This window comes from Pelecanus crispus, chromosome 10 (genome assembly GCF_030463565.1).
Source record: "Pelecanus crispus isolate bPelCri1 chromosome 10, bPelCri1.pri, whole genome shotgun sequence".
NCBI lineage: Eukaryota > Metazoa > Chordata > Aves > Pelecaniformes > Pelecanidae > Pelecanus > Pelecanus crispus.
This window is the reverse complement of record NC_134652.1, coordinates 26,917,921-26,945,469: the sequence shown is the minus strand read 5'-3', so window position 1 is coordinate 26,945,469 and position 27,549 is coordinate 26,917,921. Positions and strand designations below refer to the sequence as shown.

The following is a 27,549-nucleotide window of genomic DNA, read 5'->3' as shown; positions in this document are numbered from 1 at the left end:
GTTTAACATAACAAAATTGTTATGCTGCTAACTATAACTGCTCATGTTATCAGTAAGTGAGAAAGGCATAAACATTTATTGCATATGGCCAGTTTATATCAAAAAAGATATTATTTATATCAAAAAAGATATATATTATGCCACTCTAGTAAATGAAGAAGTTTTCATACTTTGCAGGTACACAGGTTATTTCAGCTGTGCATTTGAATATCTATCACACTTCAGTTATGCATTTCCATAGTATTAAATTCTTAGACATTTTTAACTGCAGTGTTCCTTGATGCATGTACAGAAAGAAGGCTGGCATGAAAACTTTTCTCAGTTTTTTCTCAAAAATTAATCAGAGGAGGGAGTTTAAGATACTTTATTTTACCTTTTTTGGGCCAGAACTATGTTAGTAATACTAATGCATTTTGGGAAAGGGAGGAAATATATGTAAAAAAAAACCCCCATTGCTTGAATAGAGCTAGTATAGCTTTTCAAAGTACATGAGACTGCAAACCTTGATGCTTATGGAAGCACAGAGGCTGTTCCATGTGTATATGTTTATTTACTGGTATGGAACTGAAGTAGTGTCACAATCAGTCAAGAACATGTCTATCAACTCCTTGTTTTTCCTAAGGCCATAATTCACCATCAGACTTAGTGTGAGTGTAAAAGCATGTCTGTCAGTGAAGTTGCAATAATTTATAACCTCCAATATGTTACTGCCATTGTGTATGATAAATATAACCCATCTTAAGGCCTCAGGGATGTACGCAAGCTGCTAGAAGAGGTTGAATGAATTACAGAATATTGGTTCTGGTAGTCTGTGTTCCATCTAAACAAGCAGCAAGAAGGGAGGGAAGTCCCCTATGGTCTTATAAGGCCAGTCTAATTACTTTTATTCAGCTAGTGCCAAGATTCACAGTACTGGTGTGTTGATGATTCTGTGGTTAATTAAGTTTGGAGGTGATTTTCCTTAACATTCGAAATGCTAATTCTTCTAGCTTTCCAGGGTGTCTTCTGTGGGATGTGCCAAAGAGATAATAAAGAATATAGAGAATTACTAATAGAGTTGTAAGTGAAATAATTACCATGCCATGAACTAAATGTAGGTGCATGGATTCTGTTGCTATACAGATAGAAGTACTGCAGTATTAGGTGAACATACAAAAAGCAGGCTTCACATATTTTCTCCCAGGTGAGGTTTTTTTATTGCTTGTGATGATGTGATGAAATTATTCAAATGCTTGCATAATTTTCTACAGCATTAGAAGTAAAAAGCCCCTCAGATTATAATACATAAATAATTTTTACCTATGGTAATTTTCAGTGCTAAATTTTCAAAATTTAGTATCCAAAAATAAGCATCTGAGTCCAATGTTTTAATGTTCTAGTTTACAGAAGTACTGAGCACTCAGAACTGCTGCTGAATTCGGTGGGATATGAATTGTCAGCCCACAGATCATATTGCTTTGGAGTCAAATGCCCAAACTTCACATAAGTATGAGAATTTTAGTTTTCAGCAGTTCTAGTAAAAATAATTGTAAATACTTTTGATAGTGAAATTTTGTTTGAGGTTTTGTTGGCATATTTGTTTCTTAATAAAACTGTTGTGAAAATGTTTTTCAATTAGCTGCAACTCCTCCCCAGCTTTTACTCAGCTCAGAATTTTGGGTCTGTCAATCCGACACCTTTGTTAAAAAACATCCTTGGGCAGTGTCATCATGAAAATAGATCTACCTACACAAATTTTCATAACGCTGCTTTACAGGTAGACCAGTTGACCTAGGATTTTGCAATAGTGATAGGATGGTGGGTGTGCTAACATGCTAATCAATAACACTGTGCAAAAGTTTGCTATACATGGTTTGTAACTTAAAGTCTGTGATCAAATCCCTTGCAATAGAAAGAATACTTAAGGATCCAACTGTTCCATAAAGCAGAATCCTGATAGATCTCCCATCATACTAGTCCATTTAATAGCTAATGATCATTGCAGTACACTTTTTTAGATAAGCAGGTATTGAATAGAAACATGTTCTTTACAGCCGTCATTAGAGATAGATTAGTAAGTGTGTATTTCAGTCCTTACCACATTATCTACTGCTATGCTACACTTGCTTTTCCCAGAAGTCCTGGGATACTGCTTTTCCTGGTTCTCCAATAGATTTGGCTGTTTCTTGCTCTTTCTGTCTAGACAAGCCCTTTGGGATTAAAGATGTTTTGAGAGTTCTAGTAATAGTCTTTATGGTATTCCCAGTCAGCAATGTAGAACCCTACTAAAACATGTTCTAATAGAAACTCGTGTTATTTCTGTGAATAAGTTGTAGCTTACAATTCTTAGCTGCTCTTTTTCCTAAGCTTCCCTAAGCCCTTGACCAGACAAGAATTTGGAAGCTCAGTCGTTGGGTTCTGATGTCATTTGCTGTGTCCTCCTTTTCCCCTTGGTATCTCTAAGCTTCCAGGTTATATCAGTGCTCTACCTTGCCAAGTGTGTTTATGCAGATATGCTCCTTCAAGAGGATGTAAACTGATTTTACTTATTTTTCAAATTCTCTTTTGCAGTGTTGACTTAGAGCAAATTATTCATCTTCTATTTTTTTTTTTCTGTACCATCTTTCATAAATTAAAAATTCAATACCTGTGCAGTGGTTGTGTATCTTATTCCAAACACATGTTCTGCAGAGCCAGAGGTTTCTGCCCTTGCTTTAACTTAACAGCTGGTAATATTTGTTGTGCTAATTCACTTACATGGAAACACTGGTTCAAGTGTTACAAGTTAGGAGTTAAGCTTTTTTCCGAATTTTTAGTGCAAGACAAAACATAGTATATTTTTCCCTCCAGTTTCACTTGGCAACGGGAGCAGGAGTGAGGCTAAGTGTTGAATGCAGGGAAGGAAGACAGAGTTGTCCTGTAGGAAGCAAAGATGAACAGTCTGCCCTTTCATCACGGAGGCCAATGTTCTTGACCAGGTGTAACTCATTTTGGTAGATCAGAGGCAACTGCAGTTTCCTGGTCAGAAGGCAGCTAGGTCTCTCCTCCTCTTTCTGTCTGTCTTTAATTAACCTGCATGTCAATCCTTTCACCTTCTACAGATCTGAGGAAAAGCAAACCCTGTCAGAAGTAATTGCAAAAGGGTATAGAAGCACATTACAGAAAAAATCCTGAGCAGACAGGGACAGACTGTGGTGTGGTCCTTAAATGGTGTTTATAGGAAGAATTAGAGAATTAGGGAGGGGTTTGGGGTTTTTTTCCTCCCCTCCCCCCCCACTTTGTGTGTCACATACTCTTGCATGTGAAAGGATGACAAGTGAGCACTTAGCACAATATCTCAAGTCTTGTCTCAAGGCACAGTTAGTTCATGGGAAAGAAAGCTTTTTCTCTAGACCAGCTCTCTGTTATAAACATGAATGCTTGATGTGAATTGAATAAGCTTGGCCGCCTAGGGAGAATTTGAAACTCCAAAGCATTTGATTTTGTAGCTAAAATGCAGTGGCAATGTAACTGTTCAAATCACCATGGTTTAATGGATATGAATCCAGCCACCCTGTAATTCCAGTGACTTGCTTATGGCCTTCTTCAGTCAAGTAATTCAGAAGGGTTACTCAAACTTATTAACTCAGCTACCTGGTTAGGTGAAACCGAGTCCAAAGACTTAAAGAGGTCATACAGACAGTATGACAGTATGTTAGCACACAGCTTTGCAGAATATTTCTCATATAGTTTTTATTTACTGATTTGAGTTCACATTTTTGTAATGCAATATTTATTATATTAAACACAGGTCATCAAGGCTTCCTAGGGGGCTTATTCTCATTTTTTGCAATTATTCTCTTCAGTGTACATTATGTTTCAAAGTTAGGTAACTAATTATGCATTTCCACTTGAATCAGCCTCTTTGACTGTTTTTGCATTTGTTTTCTTCTTAATTTCATTGTGTTTGCCATCATTTTTCTATCCGGAGAGGCAGAGATTAGATTGTTCTCAGTAATCTTTTAGTGCATGATCTGTGATGTGAAATTTCTATATCTATAAGTTCATATCTGCTCTTTTTTAATTTTCCTTCTTTCCCAGCTTCTAGTCTAGTGTATATAATTGTAACTAATTCATCTGGCTCTAGTGTTAAATATTAGTTCCTATATTGTCGAAGGATAAATTAATTCTTAATTTCATATTGTGATTTCCACAGCCTCAGAACTGGATTATAGATATAAAATATATAAAATAGAATACTATAACATATATAGATAGATACAGAATTCTATAATATAGAATTTTATTCTGATATTGTAGAATGTCAGAATAAAAAGTAGATCTTTGTATTTTGGAAAAGGAACTGTGGAGTAAGTCTCTGTCATTTTAAATTACATTAATTTTTTAATCTTTTTAGCTTTCCATTAAACAGTTAAAATAGTTTGATGTAATTTGATAGATTCTAATTGAAGAGTAAGCATCTATTCTGTATTATGGAATATAGAGATAACAGATAGTGACCTCCTTTGTTGACTACTTATTTTCCAAAGCAAAAACTCCTGTGACAACAATGTTTTACAGTCATTTTAATTCTATTATACCACACGATATAATGAAAATGCAATAATAGTGGTTGATGGGTATTTTTCTAAGTTAAGAGTACCAGTTGCTTATTGCATCATTGTTGCAAATCTTCATTTTAATTGTCAGGCTTAAATACTTCCACCATAGGGAAAATAGATTATCCATAGTCTGCTGTTTCTTCTAACATCATTTTATGAGTAAGCTAATTTTCAGTGAATACTAGTGAAATATCAATGAAATTATCTCTTGACTTTTTTTTCCTAGCAATTTATACTTTTTCTTAAAAGTATAGGTGTGTTTTATCAAATTCCTTCTTGAAGCAATATGTACCACCTTACATAGTAACTATTTATCAGTCTCATTGATACAAATCTTTAATTTTAAATGCAGTGAGCTTTAATGTTTTGTCTTTGTTCATTTTTAGGTTTAGGAAAATAAGGATGAATGTTTAATTATGTATTTATTGTACCTTTGTTGAATTATGATTTCAACAGCATATCTGACTAAGAACAAGGAACTGAATTTGTGAAACGTCAATACAATGTGCATAGAAAAAGGCAATGTATAGAAAAATATTGACACATACATATATATCTTCTAGAGTATGGAATATGTAATGAATTAAATTTTCAAAAGCACTCAGGAGCTTCAGTCATTAGATTTCTTAAAAATATCAATCTGTAGTTTTTGCAAACTTAAGCAAAAAAATGACAACAGCTTGCTAATGCAGTGTTCTGTTTAGATTCTGGAAGATTAGAGGTACTGAAATTAAGTGAAGGCCAGGACATCTACATGTTAGAAAGTTCCCTCTGAAGTCAGAGGGAAAAATTCTTGTTGCCATAAACATTTTCTTCAATACAGACAAGAGCAATAAGAATAATAAAGATTAAAGCTTGTTATTAATTATTGATACTAATAATAATTAAGCTTTTCTGTATTTGTAAGAGCTATGAAGCATTGAAACAAGCTATCTAGAGATTTGAAATCTTTGTTCATGCAAGTATGCAGAAGAGGTTGGACAAAAGGCTCTGAATACAACTGAGATTTCTTTAGTGAGTGGGTTGAATCAGTTAATTTTATGATATTCCTATCAGTTGAAGACTTTTGTGGTATTTTTGGTCACTGTTTACGCAAGGCTCCATCCAATGTGCTTAACTCTGCATGTGAATAACATAGCTGAAATCCGTGGAGTATATAAGCAGAAATATTTACATCATTGGGACTGTAGTTTGACCCATCTGATTTCTTTGCTGTGAATCACAGTACGCCTAGGAGAAAACAGAAAGCTAGAATCAGATGCCCTGTTTTGTCAGACTAAACTTTGCCAGTAGTTGATTTATTAAAAGGAATTTCATATTCAGGGATTGGAAAGAATTGAACTCCCGAGCAAAACACCCAGCAATTTAGTTAATTTTGATAGCTCTGGTCGTTTAGTTTCAACAGTACAGCGTCCTTCACAGTGATTAGAATTTATAATTTGCAACAGACTTGTACAAACTACATGAAGTTTGTTATAGTTTTTGGCTGTACCAAAAGGGAGAAACTTCTGCCATTTTAGCTTGCTACAAAATTAATGAGTTTGCTTCTCTCCAGCTGAAGCAGAGAAGCTTTTCTAATGTGAGGTTGGTTCGTAGCAACAATCTGAAAACAAAAGACTGAATTTCTTCTTGAACCTAATAATTTGATCTCTCGAGATTAGCTGGTTTTATAGCAAAAATCACTGTTCACAGGACAATAAACTGTTGTGAAGATGTATAGTAAACTGTAATTTAACCTGATCTTCAGAAATCCTTACATTTGTAGCTTCCATCATCCTCTACTCCATTAGTAGCAGATACCAAAGATATGATTCTTCTCATTTTATTTTTACATTACTATGTTCATATTCAGAGTTGTGAGACTGTAGAACTAAGGCCAGCTCTGTGTTCTGTCTGTGTCTTGAGGACTTCTCTATCGTGACTAGGTGAAAAATTACATGTGTATTATTTTTATTAAGAATAAATACAAGGACTGTTTTTCATCTTTTGCTAAATCAGTGTTTGGCAAGTAAGAAAAGATTATTTTCACAACAATGGGAAAGTATACATACATGATATGTATTATTTATGTTGTGATACATACATATATGTTATAGTACATACTCTGTATGCCATTATTCCTATTACTGACTGTACAGTACTGTCATGGTTTAACCCCAGCCAGCAGCTAAGCACCACGCAGCCGCTCACTCACTCCCCCTGGCCTGGTGGGATGGGGGAGAGAATCGGAAGAGTAAGAGTGAGAAACACTCCTGGGTTGAGATAAGAACAGTTCAATAATTGAAATAAAGTAAAATAGTAACTAGTAGTAGTAGTAATAACAACAATATAACAATAATAGTAATAATAATATGCAAAGCAAGTGATGCACAATGCAGTTGCTCATCACCCACCGACCGATACCCAGCCAGTTCCCAGGCAGCGATCACTGCCCCCCGGCCAACTCCCCACAGCTTATATACTGAACATGACGTCGTATGGTATGGAATAACCCTTTGGGCAGTTTGGATCAACTATTCTGGCTATGCCCCCTCCCAGTTTCTTGTGCACCTGTCAGAGCCTGGGAAGCTGAGAAGTCCTTGACTAGCATAAGCAGTACTTAGCAACAACTAAAACATCAGGGTGTTATCAGCATTATTCTCATCCTAAATCCAAACCACAACACTATGCCAGCTACTAGGAAGAAAATGAACTCTATCCCAGCTGAAACCAGGACAAGTACCTATTTGGATGGTACACTTTGGAAGTATGCAAGTGCAGTTTCTAACTTTCTGGGCTCCGCATCTGTTTGCCTTAAACAATTTACTAGGTCACTGGCTTTGTCAGCCGTGCTTAAATCTGTCTTGACCCAGTAACCTTTTTCCTAGTTAATAACATTTGCATGCACAGTGCAATAGTTTGTAAGTGCATACCTATACACCCAAGAAAATGTTCACATCTTTAATGTACAATTAATGAAACATCTTACGAGCCTTGTTAAATAGCACATAGTGGCCAAAAGTGGTACAAGTCATGACTGCAAGTTCTGTCTCTGTGAAAAGGATGGAAGTGTTTGGCTGGAAAAAGAATGCATATTTCAGTATTTAAGAATAGTACAATTGAAGGTTTTATAACTGGAATATGCAAATTTTTTTTTACCTGTCAAATTCAAAAGGTGCTGACAGATTTTCCTGCAAATCTTCTGAGCAATTTCAAGAGGGCAGAAAATAATTTCTACTGTCAGTTAAGCTGATTTTATTTTGATCTAAATTTCTGTGGCAATTTGCTAAATAAAAAGGTTAATAATTCACTAAGTTACCAGCATATAAAAACAGCGATACCAAGAGCAATTGTTCTGCAACTGGAACAACAATAGGTTCTATTAAAAGCTTTATACAGTAAGTGAAATTTTAGTTTTCTTGATAAAACTGTTTTTGTTGTTCCCTGAATTGCTGCCCTGCATAATTAGTTGATATTTGGGAACTGTGATAAAAATAGAGTGACCACCTACAATTAAAGGTAATTAAGAAAAAATGCTTGAAAACAGCATACCTATTGAAAAATATGGAACAAATCTTTTTGTAATGGAACAAATGCGTAATATGTTATAGTGTTAGAGAATCATGCTTTTTTCATCACTGCGTAGGATCTCTTATGTGAGTGTTGCATTAAAATAAATTACCCGGTCAACTATTTATTTCTGAGCTTACTGGAATCAGGCTATGAAGTACTGGGCCTAATGTACATGCCTTAAAACAGGCTAGGTGGTCACCCTATTATTCAGGTCACATTTTACATTCAGAACAACTATGAAGGTGAGTAAGGTAAAGGCAATTCAGAATTACCACAATTTCTGCAAAAATCCTGCTTTATTCAGCAGAAAGATGTCTTTTACTAGAAAAGCAGCAGAAGGTGGCTGAATAAATCACTCATATCAATGCATCCTTTATATTACCCATATTCATTCAGTCCAATACATTATGCATTCAAATCAGTGGAAGTTGTGTGGCTTAGATCCTGTGCACTGCATTGAAAAATTCACCTCTACGTAGCTGTGTGTTTATTATCTTCAGTTATTCATCAGTTACTGAACACTGTGGACATTTTGAAATTAGCCTGTATCTCATTATTTCATCCGTTGTTTTTTTGCGAAATACATTGAAAATTCAGTTTTGCTTTGAAAGCTCAAATGAGATCATTGTGAATGAAATAACAAAAAGCTTATTAAAAAGGACTGATTGGATTTTAGACTTGTTACTGTAATTTATAATTCCTCTTCCCCCTTCTTCTCTCTCTTATCCTTTTTGTCCTCCTCTACAAGCATCTTCCTCCCCACCCCCCCCCAGAGTAATAGTGGTGCTATGTACAGTATTTTGTTTACAGTAGTAATCATTTTCAGCCTGTGACTTCATTGCTGAAATAACTCACCTCTTTCATATCAACTCTTACCTAGGAGCCGTACAGCAGACTCATTGATGTAGGTTTTTTTCTGCATGGCAGCCCAGGCCAAGCTGTGGTTTCATTGCATGATGCAACTTCACCGTTTTTGGTTGTCTATGGGATTAATTATAATCTATTCTTGGATTGCCTGTGCATGCCAAAGTGCTTACCATAATGGTGTATACACTGAATGCAGTCTAAGCATTAAGTGCATGAACTGGAATTAAAAGAACCCATAAAATCAGAAAGTTTGAGCAAATGTAAATTGTGTTTATCAATATCTTCAGTTAAGCTTTTATAGAATGAATAGGACATAATATGTATCAGGTCTATATATTTAAAATTTCCAGCATATTATAGTAGTTTTTTGACTACATAGACAATTGCAGTGTGGTCAAGATGTAGGAAAGAAAGAGTGTACTAACTATTCTGTTGTGACAATGGCTGAATGATGCCAGTAGTGTTCAGAAAGATAAACCTTTCCCTGCTGTCAACTTTAGCAGCAGGTGGCGGTGAAGAGAGGTAAGATTATACATAATCATTTATTAAAAGTCAGAATTTGGGAAGAATTTTGAAGTGCAACGGGGTTTTTTTATAATATTAAATAGCCTGCAAAATAATTTAAAATGTATTTATTTACAAAACAACACTAAAATGAAATTTCATATGAAGAATTGTAACACTGCTCTAAGTTTGTTTTACAAATGACATTGTGACCATCCTAAGCAACTTGTTATTCATATGTTCTTAAAAGTATTCAAATAAAGCTTTCCATCAGCACAGTAGAATGTATGATTTAATGCTAATCCTATTGTTTCCTGATAAAATGATGAAACAGCACTTTGAAAAGTGACTTGAAGCATTGTGTCTGAACACAGTTTTGTAGTGCTGTTAATCAGTGCAAATGTTGAGTGTACGTGTTCAGAGGTTACATTTTGTGCTTTCTTTGGGATCAAAATTAATTTACAGATTTCAAATTAATATTCAACGTGGTGAATAAACATTATTTATCCCATATGTTTAACTTTGAGGGCCTATAATATAAAATGTTATGATGTTTGAAAAATGATAATTGTGAACAGATATATATATAAAGCTGAAATATGCTCTTAGGGTGCACTTCTAAGCAGGTAACTGAAAACATGCGATATATTCAAAACAATAAAAAAGGGAAGTACTTTCCACAACTGTTGTCATGCCACCCGCATGCTCATACTGTCCTGCCCTGAGAATGTTTATTATTTAGGATTACTTAGAACTTTTTTTTTTTTTTTTTAATGTTATTCCTATATTCCACATAATGACAGTTACTATTATTTTTCTGATAATGAAGGAAAATTCTTTTAGGACTGTAAAACTGACCAGACATATATCTATATGGCAACATGAAATTCTTCCTCCTGAAATCAGTGCAAAATGGATTATTACACCAGTCCTTTTGACTTTCCAGTAACTCGGTGTGTAAGCCTAACTACACATCCGTTTTGCCATGCACAGCAGCCAGGATAAAAAGGTGTTGGCTGATACAGTGCAAGCCTTTTTGAGATGGTGTTATAAAAAAGGGGCCACTATATATTCATTTTTAACTTCATTATAATCGTCTTCTTACATTAATGTAAAGCAGTTTTATATCAGGCTTGTGATAATTGATTTGAGCAACTACTACTGATGTTGGCAATACTTTATTCCATTTGTTAATGGAGATAAAGTGACTGCTAAAAAAGAAAGGCAGTGTGTGTCATTAATTTGCCTGAAAAGGACTTTGCCTTTCCCATTTAGAAAAGCCTCTGTGATTAAGACTGTCAGTCAGGCTCCAGGCTAGTTTTCTTGCCTGAACAGTTGAACTAGGAAAAAGTTGGTTTATTTTTTTAATTTCTTCTTTTTTTTCTTTAAACTGTTTCTATTCTTTTGCAAAGTAAATGTGGCTATTCAGTTAGTCTTTCAGAGAATCAGCATTTTGCCTTAAGAATATGGCAATTTGCTCTTAAGACAGTCCTGGTAAATAATCAGGTCCCACAGCTCGAACAGCTGTGACATGAAAATTTCTATGTGGGAAAATTTACTAGATTGCAGTTATATGCGTCTGGAAAGTAAGCCACGGTGGAGGAGTGTATGGGTAGAGGAACTATACACGTGTGTTTTACTTTAAAAGGTATGTGCAATAAAGACTTTCCAGAAGTCCAGGGAAAGAAAAAGGAAAACTGATAGAAAGGACCGTCGTAAGTGTTTATATATGCTGGGGGTGAATGTTACCTGGATTATGCCTGCAGTTGATTTAAGGCAGAGGAATTTAAACAGATATACTGTGATGCTCAGGATATATTTACAGATCTCAGAAGGTTACTCTTGGTACTTGAAAGGTTTTTTACTTCAACTTACCTGTCCATTATTTCCGGTAAAGTGGAACAAGTGTACAAATATAGACTTCCTAGTGATAATTTACAATGATACTAGATCTGTAATAGTTTGTATTGGGAGTAGTTGAGTTGCATGACCTATGGCACCCTAAATATATCTTGGGTATTAAATTACTAAGGTGCTTAAAAGGACCCTTATGCTGATGGGATAGATAAGGCTAAAAGGTCCTCATGAGGAATAAGAGAGAGAATCTGAAATTATGAAAATTTGTTTGGAATGAATATATTTTTCTAGTTTTATGCAGATTTTTTGAAGGAATGTACATGGTCTATGTTTAAAGTTATGCCTTTGTCTGAAAGATGAAATGATATATCCTGCCTGGTATACCTGTGTATTAGGACTGCTCTAGAGTTACCATTAACACAATATGGATAGCTTTTTATGGACAATAATAGATTTGGGTGCATGCACTAAAAAGCATGACCGAAAAGCTGATCCAGTAATGTAATGTCAAGTTTCTACCACTTCACAATACTTCTGCCTTTCATTGCTCAATTACAGTATTCACTGACATTAAAGTAAAATAATATACCTTAGGTTCAAGTTTATTACTACTCAGTAAAAAGTAGATGCTAGCCAGATATTTTCATTAAAGTATCACAGGAAGGAATTTCAGAAAAGAGAGTCAGATGAATGAACTGGAACTATTTTAACACTCCAATTCGTCTGGTACTCTTGTCATTTTCAGTTAGGATAGTTGAAGTTAGACTAAATTTCATAGGACAAGACTTTTTTTTTTAATCACACTATGTAAACAAAGAAGAAACATATAGAAAGAATACTCAAAATCATCTGGAGGAATCTGTTTGTTACACATACCAAGCAGCACATCAGAGCTCTGTTTTATGATGATATACAAAAAAGAAAAGTGATTAATAATCTTAATTTGGAGTCAAGATAGGTAGATGACATTGTCATTTTTGAAGATTGTATGAGTTTTTTCAAAGAGTGCAATCAGATGAGGGAGGCTTTTAAAAGTTGGACAACGGTGTCAACAGAATAGAAGGCTAATAAAAGACACTGAGGTGGAAGAGTAGTTGGAGCTGGAAACTGATGATGATGGTGGGCTGTTGAAAACTTTCAGTTTGAGGAAAGTGGATAGCAAATGTGAAAAACACCTTTGGGTAATTTTAAAAGACGGTAGCTGCAAAATAGAATCACATGAAATAGAGAAAGAAGGAATCTCAGGAAGTCACTTTTCCTTCTGTTGCAAAGTAAGAGTGGCTATACATAAATTTCTTCAGACACCTATCTGAGAGATCAATGCTTTGTAAGCCCTCTCCTACAGAATGAGGAAATTTTAGAAATACCATGTGTAGATCATTGTATTGACATATGCAAATGCAAGGACTGTAAGTGGTCCATATATCCCAGGCTGAAAAGTATTTACCACTGTTTTAAAAATCTGAGATTCACCATTGTCCCTAAAGAACCTATTCCAGTGTTTAATTGTATGTTTTAGTTGAAAAAGTTTTATGCTTCTGATATACTTCTGACTAACTTGATCCATTTCCATTTGTTCAATTCAATGTGAACATGAAAAATGGATTAGTATTCTTTTTGCAGCATCATATGACATGTTTGCATTTTCATGTCACCAATTATTTTCTCTTCTCTGGAGTAAACAGCTACAACAACTTTTTACTCCTTGATACACTTTGATAAAGAATATTAAATAACAACAGATGAGAAGTAATAGAAAGGTGTCTTATTATGAAGTAGAAACATGCAAGATTGTCAACTTTAGTAAATAGTGTAGGCAGTTTAACAATTTTTCTATAACGCAGTCAGCATACTAGATATAACTGAAGTGGCTTATTAAATGTTATCAAAAAGGTAATAATATAATGCCAGTTGAAATAGTATATGGTGGTTTTCTCTCTAATATGTTAGTAGTCTCACATAAAAACCTTTGATTAAAGATGTGATCCCTGGCATTGTTCTATTGTTCTCTTAGAATTGGCTTGTCATCAGGGAGATTGTTTCATCAAGGTAATGTAATATTATTTGCAGTTGCTAGTGTTCTCAGCTTATGGTAAGCAATTAACAAATCTAATGCAAAATAAAACAATATACTCTTCCTACGTACCTATGTGGTTCTCTGCAAACCTTTTCAAATGCATTTATCTTAGGTAAGATGAAGATTTTAATGGTGTATTTTGCAAGAAAACGCATGCTGTGTCTTCTGTACACTACTGAAAGAATGTAGAAGAGTTATGGAGATTGACTCTGGGCCATTTACTTATGTCTGTTTTAGCACTCAGTTCCTTGTTGTTTAGCTGTTCTGCAGGAATATTCCTTTAGCTTTTGTTTGTGAAAGTCAGTAATTGAAGAAGACATGTGCTGCAGGCAGTAGTGAATGTACATGCACCTGATGAAATTAAGAAATACGCTTGTTTTCAGAGTGAGCAATTTTAATGTGTGCATTTTCTGTATATCCCTGCAATTCAATATAAAAATGTAAATACAAGTTTCTTGTTATCGTACTTGTATACAATTTTGCATTTGGGCTGAGGAAGATAAGAATTTGGTTATGCTTGAGTTCTGTGGTAGGTTCACTTATGTTTTACTAGGGCAGTCTATAAAGAAGCATGATGTACTTAAAATTCATGGAAAGCTTGAAAGATGAAAACTGACAACATAATACAACTTGGTAAAATTCAGTATAAGTTCATTTAGATAAAATAAGTACTAGCAATGTTACTTGAATCTGTCACTTGTGTGTTGTCAGTTGCAAATGGTTCTGTAAATGTCAGTAGAGTTATACCAGGCAAAATCTTGTGCATCTGAGATGAGCATCAGGAAAAGAATACCTTTGTTTTGCAGCTGTACCAGCTTAATTTGGCTCTTAATTTTGTACATGGGATGTGACAGAAATTAAAATTAAGAGCCTCTCTCTCTTTCCCACTGGAAGTCCTTCTCTATCTCAGTTTCTAAACTGAATTAATTTTGCATTAAAAACTGTCAAGTCACAACATTTAAATATATCTTTAAATTTAAAACAAGTTAACGTTCAAAGGAAAAAAAAAAAACCCAAAAACTTTTATGTCTCGTTCTTTATCACATGATCCAGAAAGTGAAAAAATCATAAGGAAAAACAATATGTCTCTGGCTCAATTCTTAGAAAAATCTTTACTAAATGATACTGTTGTACCAATTTATTACTGATTGATCTGGTTTTGTTGTTGCTTATTTCTTCTGACAGTGGACTTTTCTTGAAGGAGGATGAGGAAACCTGTTAATTTTACCTCAAATTAGTCTAAAAGCTTGTCAAGGTTCCCCAGTGTGTTAGGGAGATAATATAGAAGTACTTAGTAGTAGAAACCATCTGCAGAACAGATGAGTCATGATGAATTTTTTAATTAGGTTAGAAATAGAAGGGTAATATTCTAATGCCAGCTTGTGATATGTCAGACTTTAAAGAATAACAGAAGATATTATGATAGAAATTAGGAAAGGAAGATGAGGACAGGTGTTTGCATTGTTCCTGCTTTTTTCTGAAAAGCAGTTCCCTTGAGGTGCTTGCAATTTATAAGGTGTAGATTAAGCAATAGCCTAAGAAGTCTTGGAGGATAGCTCTATTTCACATTATTTGGCAGTTCATCTTTTATTTTGATCAGATTTATATTTTGCTTATTTACTTCAAAATTGAACAAAGAGGTTACTGATTGATGATGTAATTCAAAGACAGCTTAGTGTATATGAGCCTAAGGTCAGCAATGCATTTTCAAAAGGAATGTGAAAGAGAAGGTTGCCTATCAAAGTGAAGAAGGGAGGCCGCTCCACATGTAAACGAGGCAGGACTGGAGATAGAAACAAAGACAGTAAGACAGAGTAATCCAAAACAAATTCATCGCATGCTGAAGTTGAGGAGTTTTTGTGACTGGAAAGACAAATATGGTTTAATTCATTAAGCAAAAGAGAGTCAGAACAGAGAATTAAAAAAAGGTACTTGGCAAAGTCCCAAAGTGTTATGCAGGAATATTTGTCTGAAGCTTTCTGATGGAAGACGATAAATTAGTAGGCAATATGGAGTCCAGACAGGAAGAAGGTACAATAAAAAAAGGTGAGAGAGAGACAACCAAGTATGGTCAGCATCATAGGTATGAGTATAAAAAAGAAGCTCCAGGATTTGACACTGAAATGTGTGAGGAGCAGAAAGTTCTCTGGGTTGTGTGCATAGGAGAAACAGCTAAGGATTTAGAGGTAGGAGGTTGAGTGATCAGAAAGGATTTAAATGTATCATTATCAATGACAAAGTAAGATACAGGAAATGGTCACAGCATCATCCTTGGCTATCAGGTCATATCTGATATTTGCAAAATTCAGTGAGAAGGGGATTGTTCCTCCCTCACCCTCTAGCTCCAGGTACACAAAACCTCTTGGAAAATATCTATAACTAGGGATGTAATGATCCCATGGAGTTTTATGGATCCTCATACTTAAGGTTATGACGGCAGATTATGCTGCACTTCTGCAGCATAAGGACTGGACCTTAAAGATCATCTAGTTCCAACCCCACTGCCATGGTCAGGGACACCTTCCACTAGACCAGGTTGCTTAAAGCCCAAGCATCCAACCTGGCCTTGAACACTTCTCTGGGCAGTCCCAGTGCCTCACCACCTTCATAGTGAAGAACCTCTTCCTTATATCTAATCTACATCTACCATCTTTCAGTTTAAAGCCATTACCCCTTGTCCTGTCACTATATGCCCTTGTAAAAAGTCCCTCTCCAACTTTCATGTAGGCCCCCTTCAGATACTGGAAGGCTGCTAGAAGTTCTCCCCCAAGCATTCTCTTCTCCAGGCTGAACAACCGAACTCTCTCAGCCTGGCTTCATAGGAGAGGTGCTCCAGCCCTCTGATCATCTTTGTGGCCCTCCTCGGGAGTCACTCCAACAGGTCCATGTCCTTCTTATGTTGGGGGCCCAGAGCTGAGGGCAGTACTCCAGGTGGGGTCTCACGAGAGCAGAGCACAGGGGGAGAATCACCTCCCTTGACCTGCTGGTCACGCTTCTTTTGATGGGTGATTGGCTTTCTGGGCTGCAAGTGCACATTGCTGCATCATGTTGAGCTTCTGATCAACCAACAACGCCCAAGTCCTTCTTGTCAGGGCTGCTCTTGATCCATTCTCCACCCAGCCTGTATTTGTGCTTGGGATTGCCCCGACCCATGTGCAGGACCTTGCACTTGGCGTTGTTGAACTTCGTGAGGTTTGCATGGGCCCACCTCTCAACCTGTCAAGGTCCTTCTGGATGATGTTCCTTCCCTCCAGAGTGTCAACTGCACCACACAGCTTGGTGTCATTGTCAAACTCGCTGAGGGTGCACTCAATCCCACTGTCCATGTCACTGACAAAGATGTTAAACAGTGCTTGTCCCAATACTGATCCCTGAGGAATGGTACTCATCACTGGTGTCCACTTGGATATCAAGCCATTGACTGCAACTCTTTGAGTGCGACCATCCAGCCAATTCCTTATCCACCGAGTGGTCCATCCATCAAATCCATGTCTCTCCACTTTAGAGACAAGGATGTCATGCGGGACAGTGTCAAATGCTTTGCACAAGTCCAGGCAGATGACATCAGTTGCTCTTTCCTTACCCACCAGTGCTGTAACCCTGTCATAGAAGGCCACCAAATTTGTCAGGCACAATTTTCCCTTAATGAAGCCATGTTGGCAGTCACCAATCAACTCTTTATTGTCAATGTGTGTTAGCATAGTTTCCAGGAGGACCTGCCCCATGATCTTGCCAGGCACAGAGGTGAGACTGACTGCCCAGTAGTTGCCCAGGTTTTCCTTTTTCCCCTTTTTAAAAATGGGAGTTACGTTTCCCCTTTTCCAGTCAGTTGGAACTTCACCAGACTGCCACAACTTCTCAAATATGATGGGTAGTGGCTTAACAACTTCATCTGTCAGTTCCCTCAGGACCCATGGATGCATCTCATCAGGCCCCACGGACTTGTGCACCTTCAGGTACCTTAGATGGTCTCAAACCTGATCTTTTCTTATGGTGGGGTGTTCTTCATTCTCCCAGTTGCCTGCCTTTGCCTTCTGCTGCTTGGGCGGTGTGGGTTGAGCTCTTGCCGGTGAAGACTGAGGCAAAAAAGTCGTTGAGTGCCTCAGCCTTCTACATATCGCAGGTAATCAGGTATCCTCTTTCCTTCCAGAGAGGGCCCACATTTCCTCTAGTCTTCCTTTTATCACCAACATACCTATAGAAGCTTTTCTTGTTGCCCTTGATGTCCCTGTCCAGATCTAATTCTGTCAGGGCTTTAGCTTTCCTAACCTGGTCCATGGCTGCTTGGACAATTTCTCTGTATTCCTCCGAGGCTACCTGCCCTCACTTCCTCCATCCGTAGGCTTCCTTTCTGTGTTTGAGTTTGTCCAGGAACAACTTGTTCATCCATGCAGGACTCCTGGTGTTTTTGCCTGACTACTTCTTTGTTGGGATGCATCGCTCCTGAGCTCGGAGGAGGTGATCCTTGAATATTAACCAGCTTTCTTGGGCCCCTCTTCCCTCCAGGGCTTATCCCACAGTATTCTACCAAGCAGATCCCTGAAGAGGCCGAAGTCTGCTCTCCTGAAGTCCAGGGTAGTGAGCTTGCTGTGCACCCTCCTTGGTGCCCTAAGGATCTTGATCTCCACCATTTCATGGTCACTGCAGCCAAGACTGTCCTTGAGGTTGACATTCCCCACCAGCCCCTCCTTGTTGGTGAGAACAAGGACCAGCATAGCACCTCTCCTTATTGGCTCCTCTATCACTCGGAGAAGGAAGTTATCATCAATGCATTCCAGGAACCTCCTGGATTGCTTATGCCTTGCTGTGTTGTTGCTCCAAGAGATATCGGGTGGTTGAAGTCCCCCATGAGGACCAGGGCTTGGGAACATGAGGCTGCTCCTATGTGTCTAGAGAGGGCCTCATCTGCTCGGCCTTCCTGGTCGGGTGGCCTGTAGCAGACCCCACTATAATGGCCCCTGTCCCTGCCCTCCCTTTAATCCTGACTCATAACCTCTTGGTTGGCTCCTCATCCATCCTCAAGAGGCGCTCCATGCACTCCAGCTGGTCATTGGCAAATGATGAGATACTAAAGAGCTTCTAAATATTGAGTGATTTCTCTCAATTATTTACTCATTTGTATTGATTATATTTTAGCAGCCTCTACCTGTACCTAATTACAATTTTATTTTAAAATTCACTCTCGTCAATGGACATTCTTTCTGATACATAATGCATACTTCACTCTTTCTTCATATAATGTACTATTGTGTAATCTAAAAACCGTCATGAGCAAAGAAAACTAAAAACTTCCTAATTTTTTGTAGTATCAGGTTGTATTTCTTTCTCAGGCAAATTAAGTTTGTAACAGGTTTTTTTACTTCTAACTTTTTCAATTTTACATTTTATTTACTTAAGAATTGAAATGTATTTTATCTAATTTCAATAACGGATTTAGCTTTTTCCCCACCATTCAGAAGACAACTTTGCTTCCAAAACTTAAAATTGTACATTAGGACAATTCTCTGAATTTCTAAAAGTTTCAATAACGTCTTAAAGTTCCAAAGAAGTAGCAGCTGTGGTACAATACTAACATCAGTTCTTTCCTGAAGTTACAGCAGAAGTAATTTTCTTTTGTGGTGGTTTATGAATGTTTTACATAGAACTTATCTTCAAAGCACTTGGCAAAATGTAACTAGATTAATATGTCTTAAAATTAACCTTTGGCATTTTGGTATATAATTATATATAGGTAAAAATTGGCATCCATCTTAGTCTTTGCAGGCCTTGTCATTAAAAACAAAACAAAAAAATGGCAAAAAACATTAGGAGCAGACTGACATGACATGTACCAAAAATACAAGAGTCCACTTCCTTACACAGGAAGAATAGAGAACTGTAAATTGCATATTGGACAGTTATTTCAGGGTACAGAATTGGGTGTGCACAACCTTTCCCATTATTGTGGGGAACATTTTATGTCAAATTATCCAGATAGATGTCACTGTGATTGCAAAGTTGGCCTAAAGTCTGAATGAACATAGAATTTCTGCCCCTTACTTCTGTGTGGTCATAATGGCAGTGATTGCACTGTGACGTAGATTGATATGTTGTGCTAAGGCTTTGATCTGAAACTGGGAATGGGCTTTACAGCTCCTATCAAGAGGTGAAATGGTACAGGAAAAAACACTCAAGATATTTTCAGCTCTGTTGCAATTGTAGAATCCTGGAAATATTCTATGAAGGCTTCTTCTGTGGGAAGTTTCATATTAATATACCCACAGAAACAAATAATTTCAGAAAACATTAAAATGCATACAACTTTTTTCCCTCTCCCAGTCATTCTATGACTATTCAAAGAATAATCCCAGTAGAACCATTTCAAATGCATTAGAAGCATTTCAAATGAACCAGAAATAAGTGAGAATAATAAATAAATACATGAAATAAACTTGTGACAAAAGTAGTTATTTAAACAGCAGTAAGTTCTTTTGAATTGAAGTGACAAGGGGTTTGTTCATTTGTTCAGCTGTAGTAAAAGAGTCATGTAAAGTGTTGGCTTCAGTGTCGATTGTGAAAAAGGCTTAAGGATGTTGGGAACACCTTGTCAGAATTTTGCCCCATCTGTGTAAAGTTAAACTGGAGTAATTTTGTTACTTCTCTTGTAGTCACTCTTGCTCACTGAATGCTCACTGAACTAGTTTATGCCTATGATACCTGTATAATGGGGCTTTATAACTACTAACATGCCTATAAAAATGCTGTAATAATAAACAGAACAAGTAAATAGAGGTAATGTGAAACTGAAACAAATAGCAGTGTTTAAACAGTAGGAGAGGAAGAGAATTAACAGTGTCATGCACACCTGAAAAATCAAATAAGATTCTGTCTTTACTGCAGATTAGGCAAACTAAGTCCACTGTTATTTGTCTAGATGTGATTTTTGTATGAAGTTGTAGCACAGAGTCGCAGCAGATGATAACTTGATATAAATGTTGACCTGAAGAAAACTGTCAGTCTCTCAAATCTTGCGTGTGTAGCCCAGGCATTGCTTGTAGCATTTAGTTTATTACATAAAAAGATGGCAGGGCAAAGGGGAATTATAGTCCTTGATAGATTATCAGCAGGATATCCCTACGTTAAGTAAAATAAAATTGGTGCTGTGAGTTTCTCTTTTCAAAACACAAGAAGTCATGGCTACAGCAGATTTTTTTCAATTTTTGTGTAGCAAATAAAAGACGCTCTTTCGAAGTGCACATAAATATTGCACTTAGAGTTACATCATTACTATAATTTTTATCCAGTTATGTTAAATCTTTCCTTTCGTTGTTGTTATAATGTTATTACATTGATTTTAGTGTAGTTTCTCCTGTTTTTTAGTCGTATAAATGCATGAAAACACACTTACAATGAAGCACGCTTACATGGAAGATTAATAAAAGCATTTCTAACAGTCTGTTGCCTCCTTCAAAGGTGAAACCTTTGCTGACCTAAAGGGGCGAAATCCCATAGGACAAGCCATCTGATTTTAGTTTAAAATGGGGAATATATTACTAGTCCTAGAGACCCCAGCACACTATTGTCTGGAACTCTAAGAGCTATAGCACTTCTGTATTTGGGAAACTTGATGTATAGAGGAGTTTCAAATTGGCTTCCTTTCTGCAGCAGGCAGAATGGTGCAATGATAAAGGTTAGTGGATATATTTTTCTCTCAGCTCAGATGTGAGCTACTGATGAAAACAAAGAATCCAAACTGAAGAATATCACCAACATTTAATTTGGAAAATGTAAAATCTTGTATAATCTATCCTGTGAGTATAAATAATAATTTCTTTAGCCTTAGTGACATGCCTTTCTGACAAAAATCTTCATTTAAATAAAAAGGAAAGGACACTGTGTTTTTCTTTGAAATAGGTAACTTAGAAACTGAGAGAGAGGTGATCTCTGAAATGAAGGATGCTTTAGGGATATGACTAGCAGAAAAAGTAGCTCTGGTATTAGGTAAACAAAAGCCCCAAATCAGGATTGTGGTCCACTGTGCTAAGTGTTTTGCAAACAAGATGAAGATGTATTATGCATTAGCTAATTTGTCAGATCTTGCAGATTTTTGTAAAGGACAATGGTACAAAAGTACAGCTGTTAGCTGCAACCTTAGCTGACCTTATCACGCAATCATGAGAAGTACCAAATAACTGTGGAAAGGAAGATAATTAAGTTCTCTATTCTAGCTATAAATCTGTGCAATTCCATTAGCTTCAGTGAATTTCTGCAGCTTTTGCAGGAACCTAACCTGGAATTAAGGGTCCAAGCCTCTGTGTTGGTGCAGGGTTGTTCATTCTGCTTCTGCTCTAGTTCCTGTGATTTCTGTTGATAGGGTGCGTCGTGGCTCAGTGTGTAGCCTACCTTATTTTGACAAAATCCTTTGCTCTCAATAATGCCATACAGAAAATGGTCCTGTTGGGTTCTCAGATTACATCCACTCTTTTTGTAGCTAAAGCTGTATTTGTAAAGTATGAGGTGCTGTCTTCCATCCTATGTGTTAACATCTGGCTTCTCTTCCCTTCTGCCTGCTTTTGTAAATCAATTTTATTTGAACTATTACAGAAATGTTTCATAACTTCAATGTCTTTGCAAATAGCTTTTAAAAAAACATTTTAATATAATTTCCTATAGCACTGAAGGTTCTGAAAATACAAAGCTATTGTACCTCAAGGAGAATTTTGCTGTGTACATTCATGCATCTAAAGACAGGAGAGGGCATGCTGTACTTAACTTGTTTGACCTGTAATGTATACAAGGAATGGAAAATTTGGCTGCATGTGTAATGACCTGGTAGCCCAGGTAATTTCCTTTATGCCTTAAATTAGGTAACTGACATTCATAACGCATAGAATCTTGCTTGTTGAGCAGTCTAGCATTATATTTGCAGAGCTACTGCTATGCTAACTGGTATTACATTCATATTCAGTGATTTATTTGACCTGAGAAGCCAAAGAATTTCTTCTTTCCTAAAGGGATATTTTCTAGGGTTCCAAATGATCAAACAATCTACTTTTAGATTTCCACTTGATTACAGTTGTGATGGATACATGATCATTTACAATATATGTGTGTGTATATATATGTATATATGGTGGGACATTATGTATATACATCAGCATATATTGGGACATGACTTTCACTTTGGTCTGTGACTTCAGCATTGTTCTGTGGCTTCACCAACCTATTTTAGAAACTTCACAAATAAATCACTAATCATACTCATGGAAGTTATCTCCTTCCTTAGATAAAAGTATATCTATGAAGTACCAGTTTGTATAGAGTATGCTTTGGACCTGTCCCACTGTTAAATAAAGCATAATATAATAAGCTAGAATTTGCAATGGCTGCCTGACACACACAGAGGTACTTTAATTAACCTGCATGCAGATATTAACCCTTAGAGTACTGCTTCAAATTCCTCAATTTATTTTGTTATTTAATTTTACCAGTGGGCTATGCTGCTTTTCTACTCAGCTCATAGTACTGTACATAAAGTACATTAAATAGCTATACACAAAAAAGAAGTGAGAAAAAGAAAACCAAAGAAACTTCTTATAAACAAGGGATTCTACAAGACTAAGTACCCCAGGTTGCTAATGGGTAATGTATTCCTAAGCAACTACTTTTTTTTTTTTTTTAAGGTTTTATATTATGACATGAATTAACAACATGTAAGGTTTCACTGTAGCTGTGTGCTTGTTAGGTTTGTTCCTAAAGTGTCATAGGTATGTCTCCTATAGAAAGAAGTCAGTTCTTTAAGGGTTAATGTGGGGTTAAGGAATCCTGAGGTATTCTCCTGCTTGTCCTTTCTTAAAGGTATCTGCATGTTAATTCTCAGATATTACCTGAACAGGTAAATATAAAGACTGTATGAATGACTAACTGAATGATTGAAATAATTCATTTGAAATGCTTGCTTGTATCTTGTAAAATGACTGGAAAACAGAAATGTGATTTCTGAATCAGGGTCTTCAATGAAATGCATAAATATATCACCAGAGTAGAAACTTGTATACTGACAATTTACTCTGATTTCTTTTTCTTTCAAATAGCCCAATAGAATCCTGCCAGAATTTCTACAAAGATTTCACATTACAGATCGACATGGCTTTCAATGTGTTCTTCCTACTCTACTTCGGCTTACGTGTAAGTAGTGTGTCTTTGATAGCTTAAGTCAGGGAGGGAACATACCTATTAGGTAGGGACAGTCTTTGAATACAGCCTGACTTTGCAACGGCTGGACAAAATTAAACTCATTTCTAAAATGCATGAGCAAAGCATTTGGTTGAGAACGTAGGTAATATAATAAACATCTAAGGTCACTAAGGAGACCGATAGTTTATAAGCTAAGCCGTCTGTTCCAGAATGTTCTTGTGTGGTAGAAAGTGAAAACTATTACAGTTCAGTGCTGGCCAGTGACGTGGAGTCTAGTTTCAGTGTTCTCAATGGAGTGATAACTACCTCGTCAAGACTAGGGAACACTTGGTCTATTCCTCTGCTGCTAGGTGTGTCTTTGGCAGTCGGAGGTTGAGATGACAGCTGGTGGAGCTGCTGTATTCAGTTTTATGCACATCCGCTTTCCCAGACTGCTAATGAATGCTTTGCAGAAGCTGTAAATACTAGACAACATGCTGAAATGTATATCCTTAGAATATACTTATCACACTCTGAAAATCCAGTAATGCTGTTTCAGGATCTAAAGTTGGGAAGTTGGGATATCTGAAATGGGTAGGGTTTGGTTTTGGGCTGGTAATGCTTGCAATTCAAGCTGTTGGGGTGTTTTGTTTGTTTGGTTGTTTTGTTTTTCTTTTTTTAAAATACGCTTTGAAAACTAACTTTGCTTGTTGTTAACTGGAAAATCAAGGAAAAAGGCCTCAAACGTAACAGAACTACAAGGAAAACCTCATGTGAGCAGAAAGCCTGTCACATTAGTCTTTAAATTTGATACAAGTATTGCCTCATGATCTTCCTTTGTCCATTTTGCTCCTGAATCACAGGAGCTCCTATCATAGAATCATAGAACTGTTTAGGTTGGAAAAGACCTTTAAGATCATCCAGTCCAACCATTAACCTAAGACTACCAAGTCCACCACTAAACCAATCAAGGGTAGAGTAATAATTAATTTCATGTTTCCTGGCTTGGTGGCTGGATTATTTTTTAATGAAAGTAAAACTAGGAATCATTAAGGTTGGAAAGGACCTCTAAGATCATCAGTCCAACCATCAACCCAACACCACCATGCCCACTAAACCATGTCCCGATATAGTGTATAGTGTATAGAGTGTGTATAGTGTATATAGTGTGTATAGTATAGTGTAATAGCCCCTAATTCTTAAAGATTTAGGGGGCTTTTGTAGATGTCCGCCAGGCCTGCAATATAGGTTAACTTGTTGACATAACAGATTCAATGTGTGGTACTTGTGAACTTCAAAAACCCCCTTTTTTAGAAGTATTCAAATACTTTGTAAATTTTACACTAGTGATAACGTTGTGTGTTCTTACCAGGAGAATTAAAATTACATATTGGCCACTCTTACTTACTCAAAGCAGTAACTTAGGCTACATTATCAAGAAGCAGAGAACAATAAGAGAGAATACACTGAGAGTTGATGCTAATACTTCTATATCTGCACTGTGTGTTTTTTTGGAAGGGAGAGAGAGTACTGTAGAGGCCACTCTGGTCCTGTTGGCTGAATGCACTTTAGCCATTACAGTATGTGAGATGCACTGCTAGAACATCTTTTTCAGTTTTAGTTTCAGCCAAAATAAAACTTTTCCTTACCCAAAACTGCTTTGTGATGCAAACTGAAATATTGTAAGTGGGGATGGTAAGCATTCATTTCAGATTAGTACTCTTTGTCTAAGTTAAAATGCTAATATAGGTGTAATTTCAGTTCTCCAAGAAGTCCTGCTGATCAGGAGTTCCTGAGGGAAAGGTGATACTTGGTTGCGTGGGTGCAAGAATTGGATCGATAATGAATTTGTTAGTTATGTAATAAGCATCTCATACCTTTAGCTATTTTAAGTTTGGGTTTTTTTTTTTTTTTCTGATAAATATCTCCTGTGAGGACTCACTGGCAAATTAAAGTATTTGAAGAAGTACTTTAAAATCTCATCCTTCTCCATCTGTTCTCCCCGAAATTATGTTGCAACTCAAAATGATATAAATATTACCATATCTTCAGTTCTAGAAGATACTTGTGTTCAAACATACATATATCCATTTTAAAATCTTTGTTGGCTAGTATCCAACTATGCGAGAACTCAGAAGTGAAGTCTGCAAACTGCTGATGAAGACTAAGTCCAAATTGCATGGCTTAACACGTAACTGTGCAATAGAGTCTGGCAGAGATATGGCAAGTATGGGAAGCAATCCTTCTTTGGAAGCGAGAGAATTATGCTAGTGCTAGAAGAATGTGATATCTCTTCAAGGCATGATAGGATTGCTTCTGTAATGAAACGGGCTTTTATTAGTTGCTAATCACCTAAATTAATAACTGTTCAAATACTTCCTTAGAAAAGTATAAATGGCCTTTACAGTCAACAGACTTTGTTTTCATTGTTGAATAACACATTATAACCTTTTTGAAAGCCTAAAGGTTGTGTCCTGTGGAAGGATAAAATGCTGATTAGAACATACATTGCAGGTTATGAAAATATTGATCTGACATCTTAAAAAGGTTTTAGTTCCAAATATTCTGACTACTTCCAAATTCAACAGGAGGGAATTGAAAGCTTCTGCTGAAACTGGATATTTTTGTTCAGTTTTCATGCTGGGGCATTGATATTGAGTAATACAGACTAACAAAACGTCAATTTATTTTTGGGTTTGAGTCTTCTCTGAGGCAACTGCTGCTCATGTTGTCTGTCGTCTTTTTAAATATGATTTCAACATTCTTGACATCAGTAGAATCCCTTTTCCAACATTTAATCTGGGATTCCAGCAAATTTGACATGCACCATAAACATTTTCTCTTGAAGTTTTAAAGTAATTCTCAAGCAAGGAGATTAAGTGGATGAAATAGTTAAAGAATGTCAGTATTAGCTTTGGAAGAAAGACAATGGATACTGTCTGTAATTCAAAAAACACAAGCACTGATTTGAAATATCCAAGTTTTAAGACTTACATGAGTAAAACAGCTCCATTAAATATCTTCGTGATGCACTAAAATTTTGTATTTATTTGTATATCTAGATTTCATATTTATATAAAGCATATGTTTTAATTATTACTTGAATGTGAATAGTACTTTGACCTTATTTAAGCACATAGATGAATAAGCAAATTCAAATGATGATGTCCTTGGCAACTAAGTTTGCCAGTTTCCCTAGGCTGGTTTGGTAGTCAGGAGAGAGCAATGACCTCATCCATGGCACAATTTGAAGGGCCGAAGTCCTGCTACAGTCCTGAATTATGCCTTGTAGGAGCTATCCTGGTGATTACCTCTGGATAGGATGATAATGGGACTATTTGTAAACTATCACATATTTAGAAACCTATGAACAGCAAATTAATGATGAGACTACTATGAACATGTTTGGTGTGCTAGAGCAAAGGTGATATACTTTGAAATATTTTATACTTACCTATGCTTTTCTAATATTACTGATACATTGTTAATAAATGTAGAGAAAATGTTTTTAGCACAGATGTTACAATTCATCATATAAACGATCTGTCTCTTTAGTTAGACCTTTCATTTTAATCTCAGTGTGGTTATCAAGCAATGCACAATATAGACTTCTTTCCAGTGAGACATGTTGTTTTGTCTGGACTGAGCTAAAACATCAGTTACTTCTCCACTGACTTTGGAGTTTAATATTTTAGAATGGAAAATACTGCACATACTTGCAGCCACTGTGAACATAATGTTATTCTCGCATCCCTCCCCCTCTTTTTTTTTTTTTTTTTCAGTTCATAGCAGCCAATGACAAGCTATGGTTTTGGCTAGAAGTTAACTCAGTAGTAGATTTCTTCACGGTCCCTCCAGTGTTTGTGTCAGTATACTTAAACAGAAGTTGGCTTGGTAAGTAAAATAGTTTTTCCTTTTAATAGCTGTTATAAAAATACTTAAACTTTGCACATTTTG

General features: G+C 36.4%; 1 protein-coding gene across 41 annotated transcripts in view; it reads left to right on the top strand.

The window, feature by feature from the left end:
- The window catches only part of KCNMA1 (potassium calcium-activated channel subfamily M alpha 1), a 528,106-nt gene that overhangs the window by 296,519 nt on the left and 204,038 nt on the right, over positions 1 to 27,549 (top strand). For 40 of the 41 annotated variants that reach the window (XM_075717335.1, XM_075717316.1, XM_075717321.1 and 37 more), the window contains 2 exons: positions 23,511 to 23,604; positions 27,375 to 27,486. In XM_075717335.1, coding sequence (XP_075573450.1) covers positions 23,511 to 23,604; positions 27,375 to 27,486 — 206 coding nt within the window. Of the gene's footprint in view, positions 1 to 9,012; positions 9,037 to 23,510; positions 23,605 to 27,374; positions 27,487 to 27,549 lie in introns of all 41 variants that reach the window. The other variant, XM_075717300.1, reaches the window with a different exon arrangement.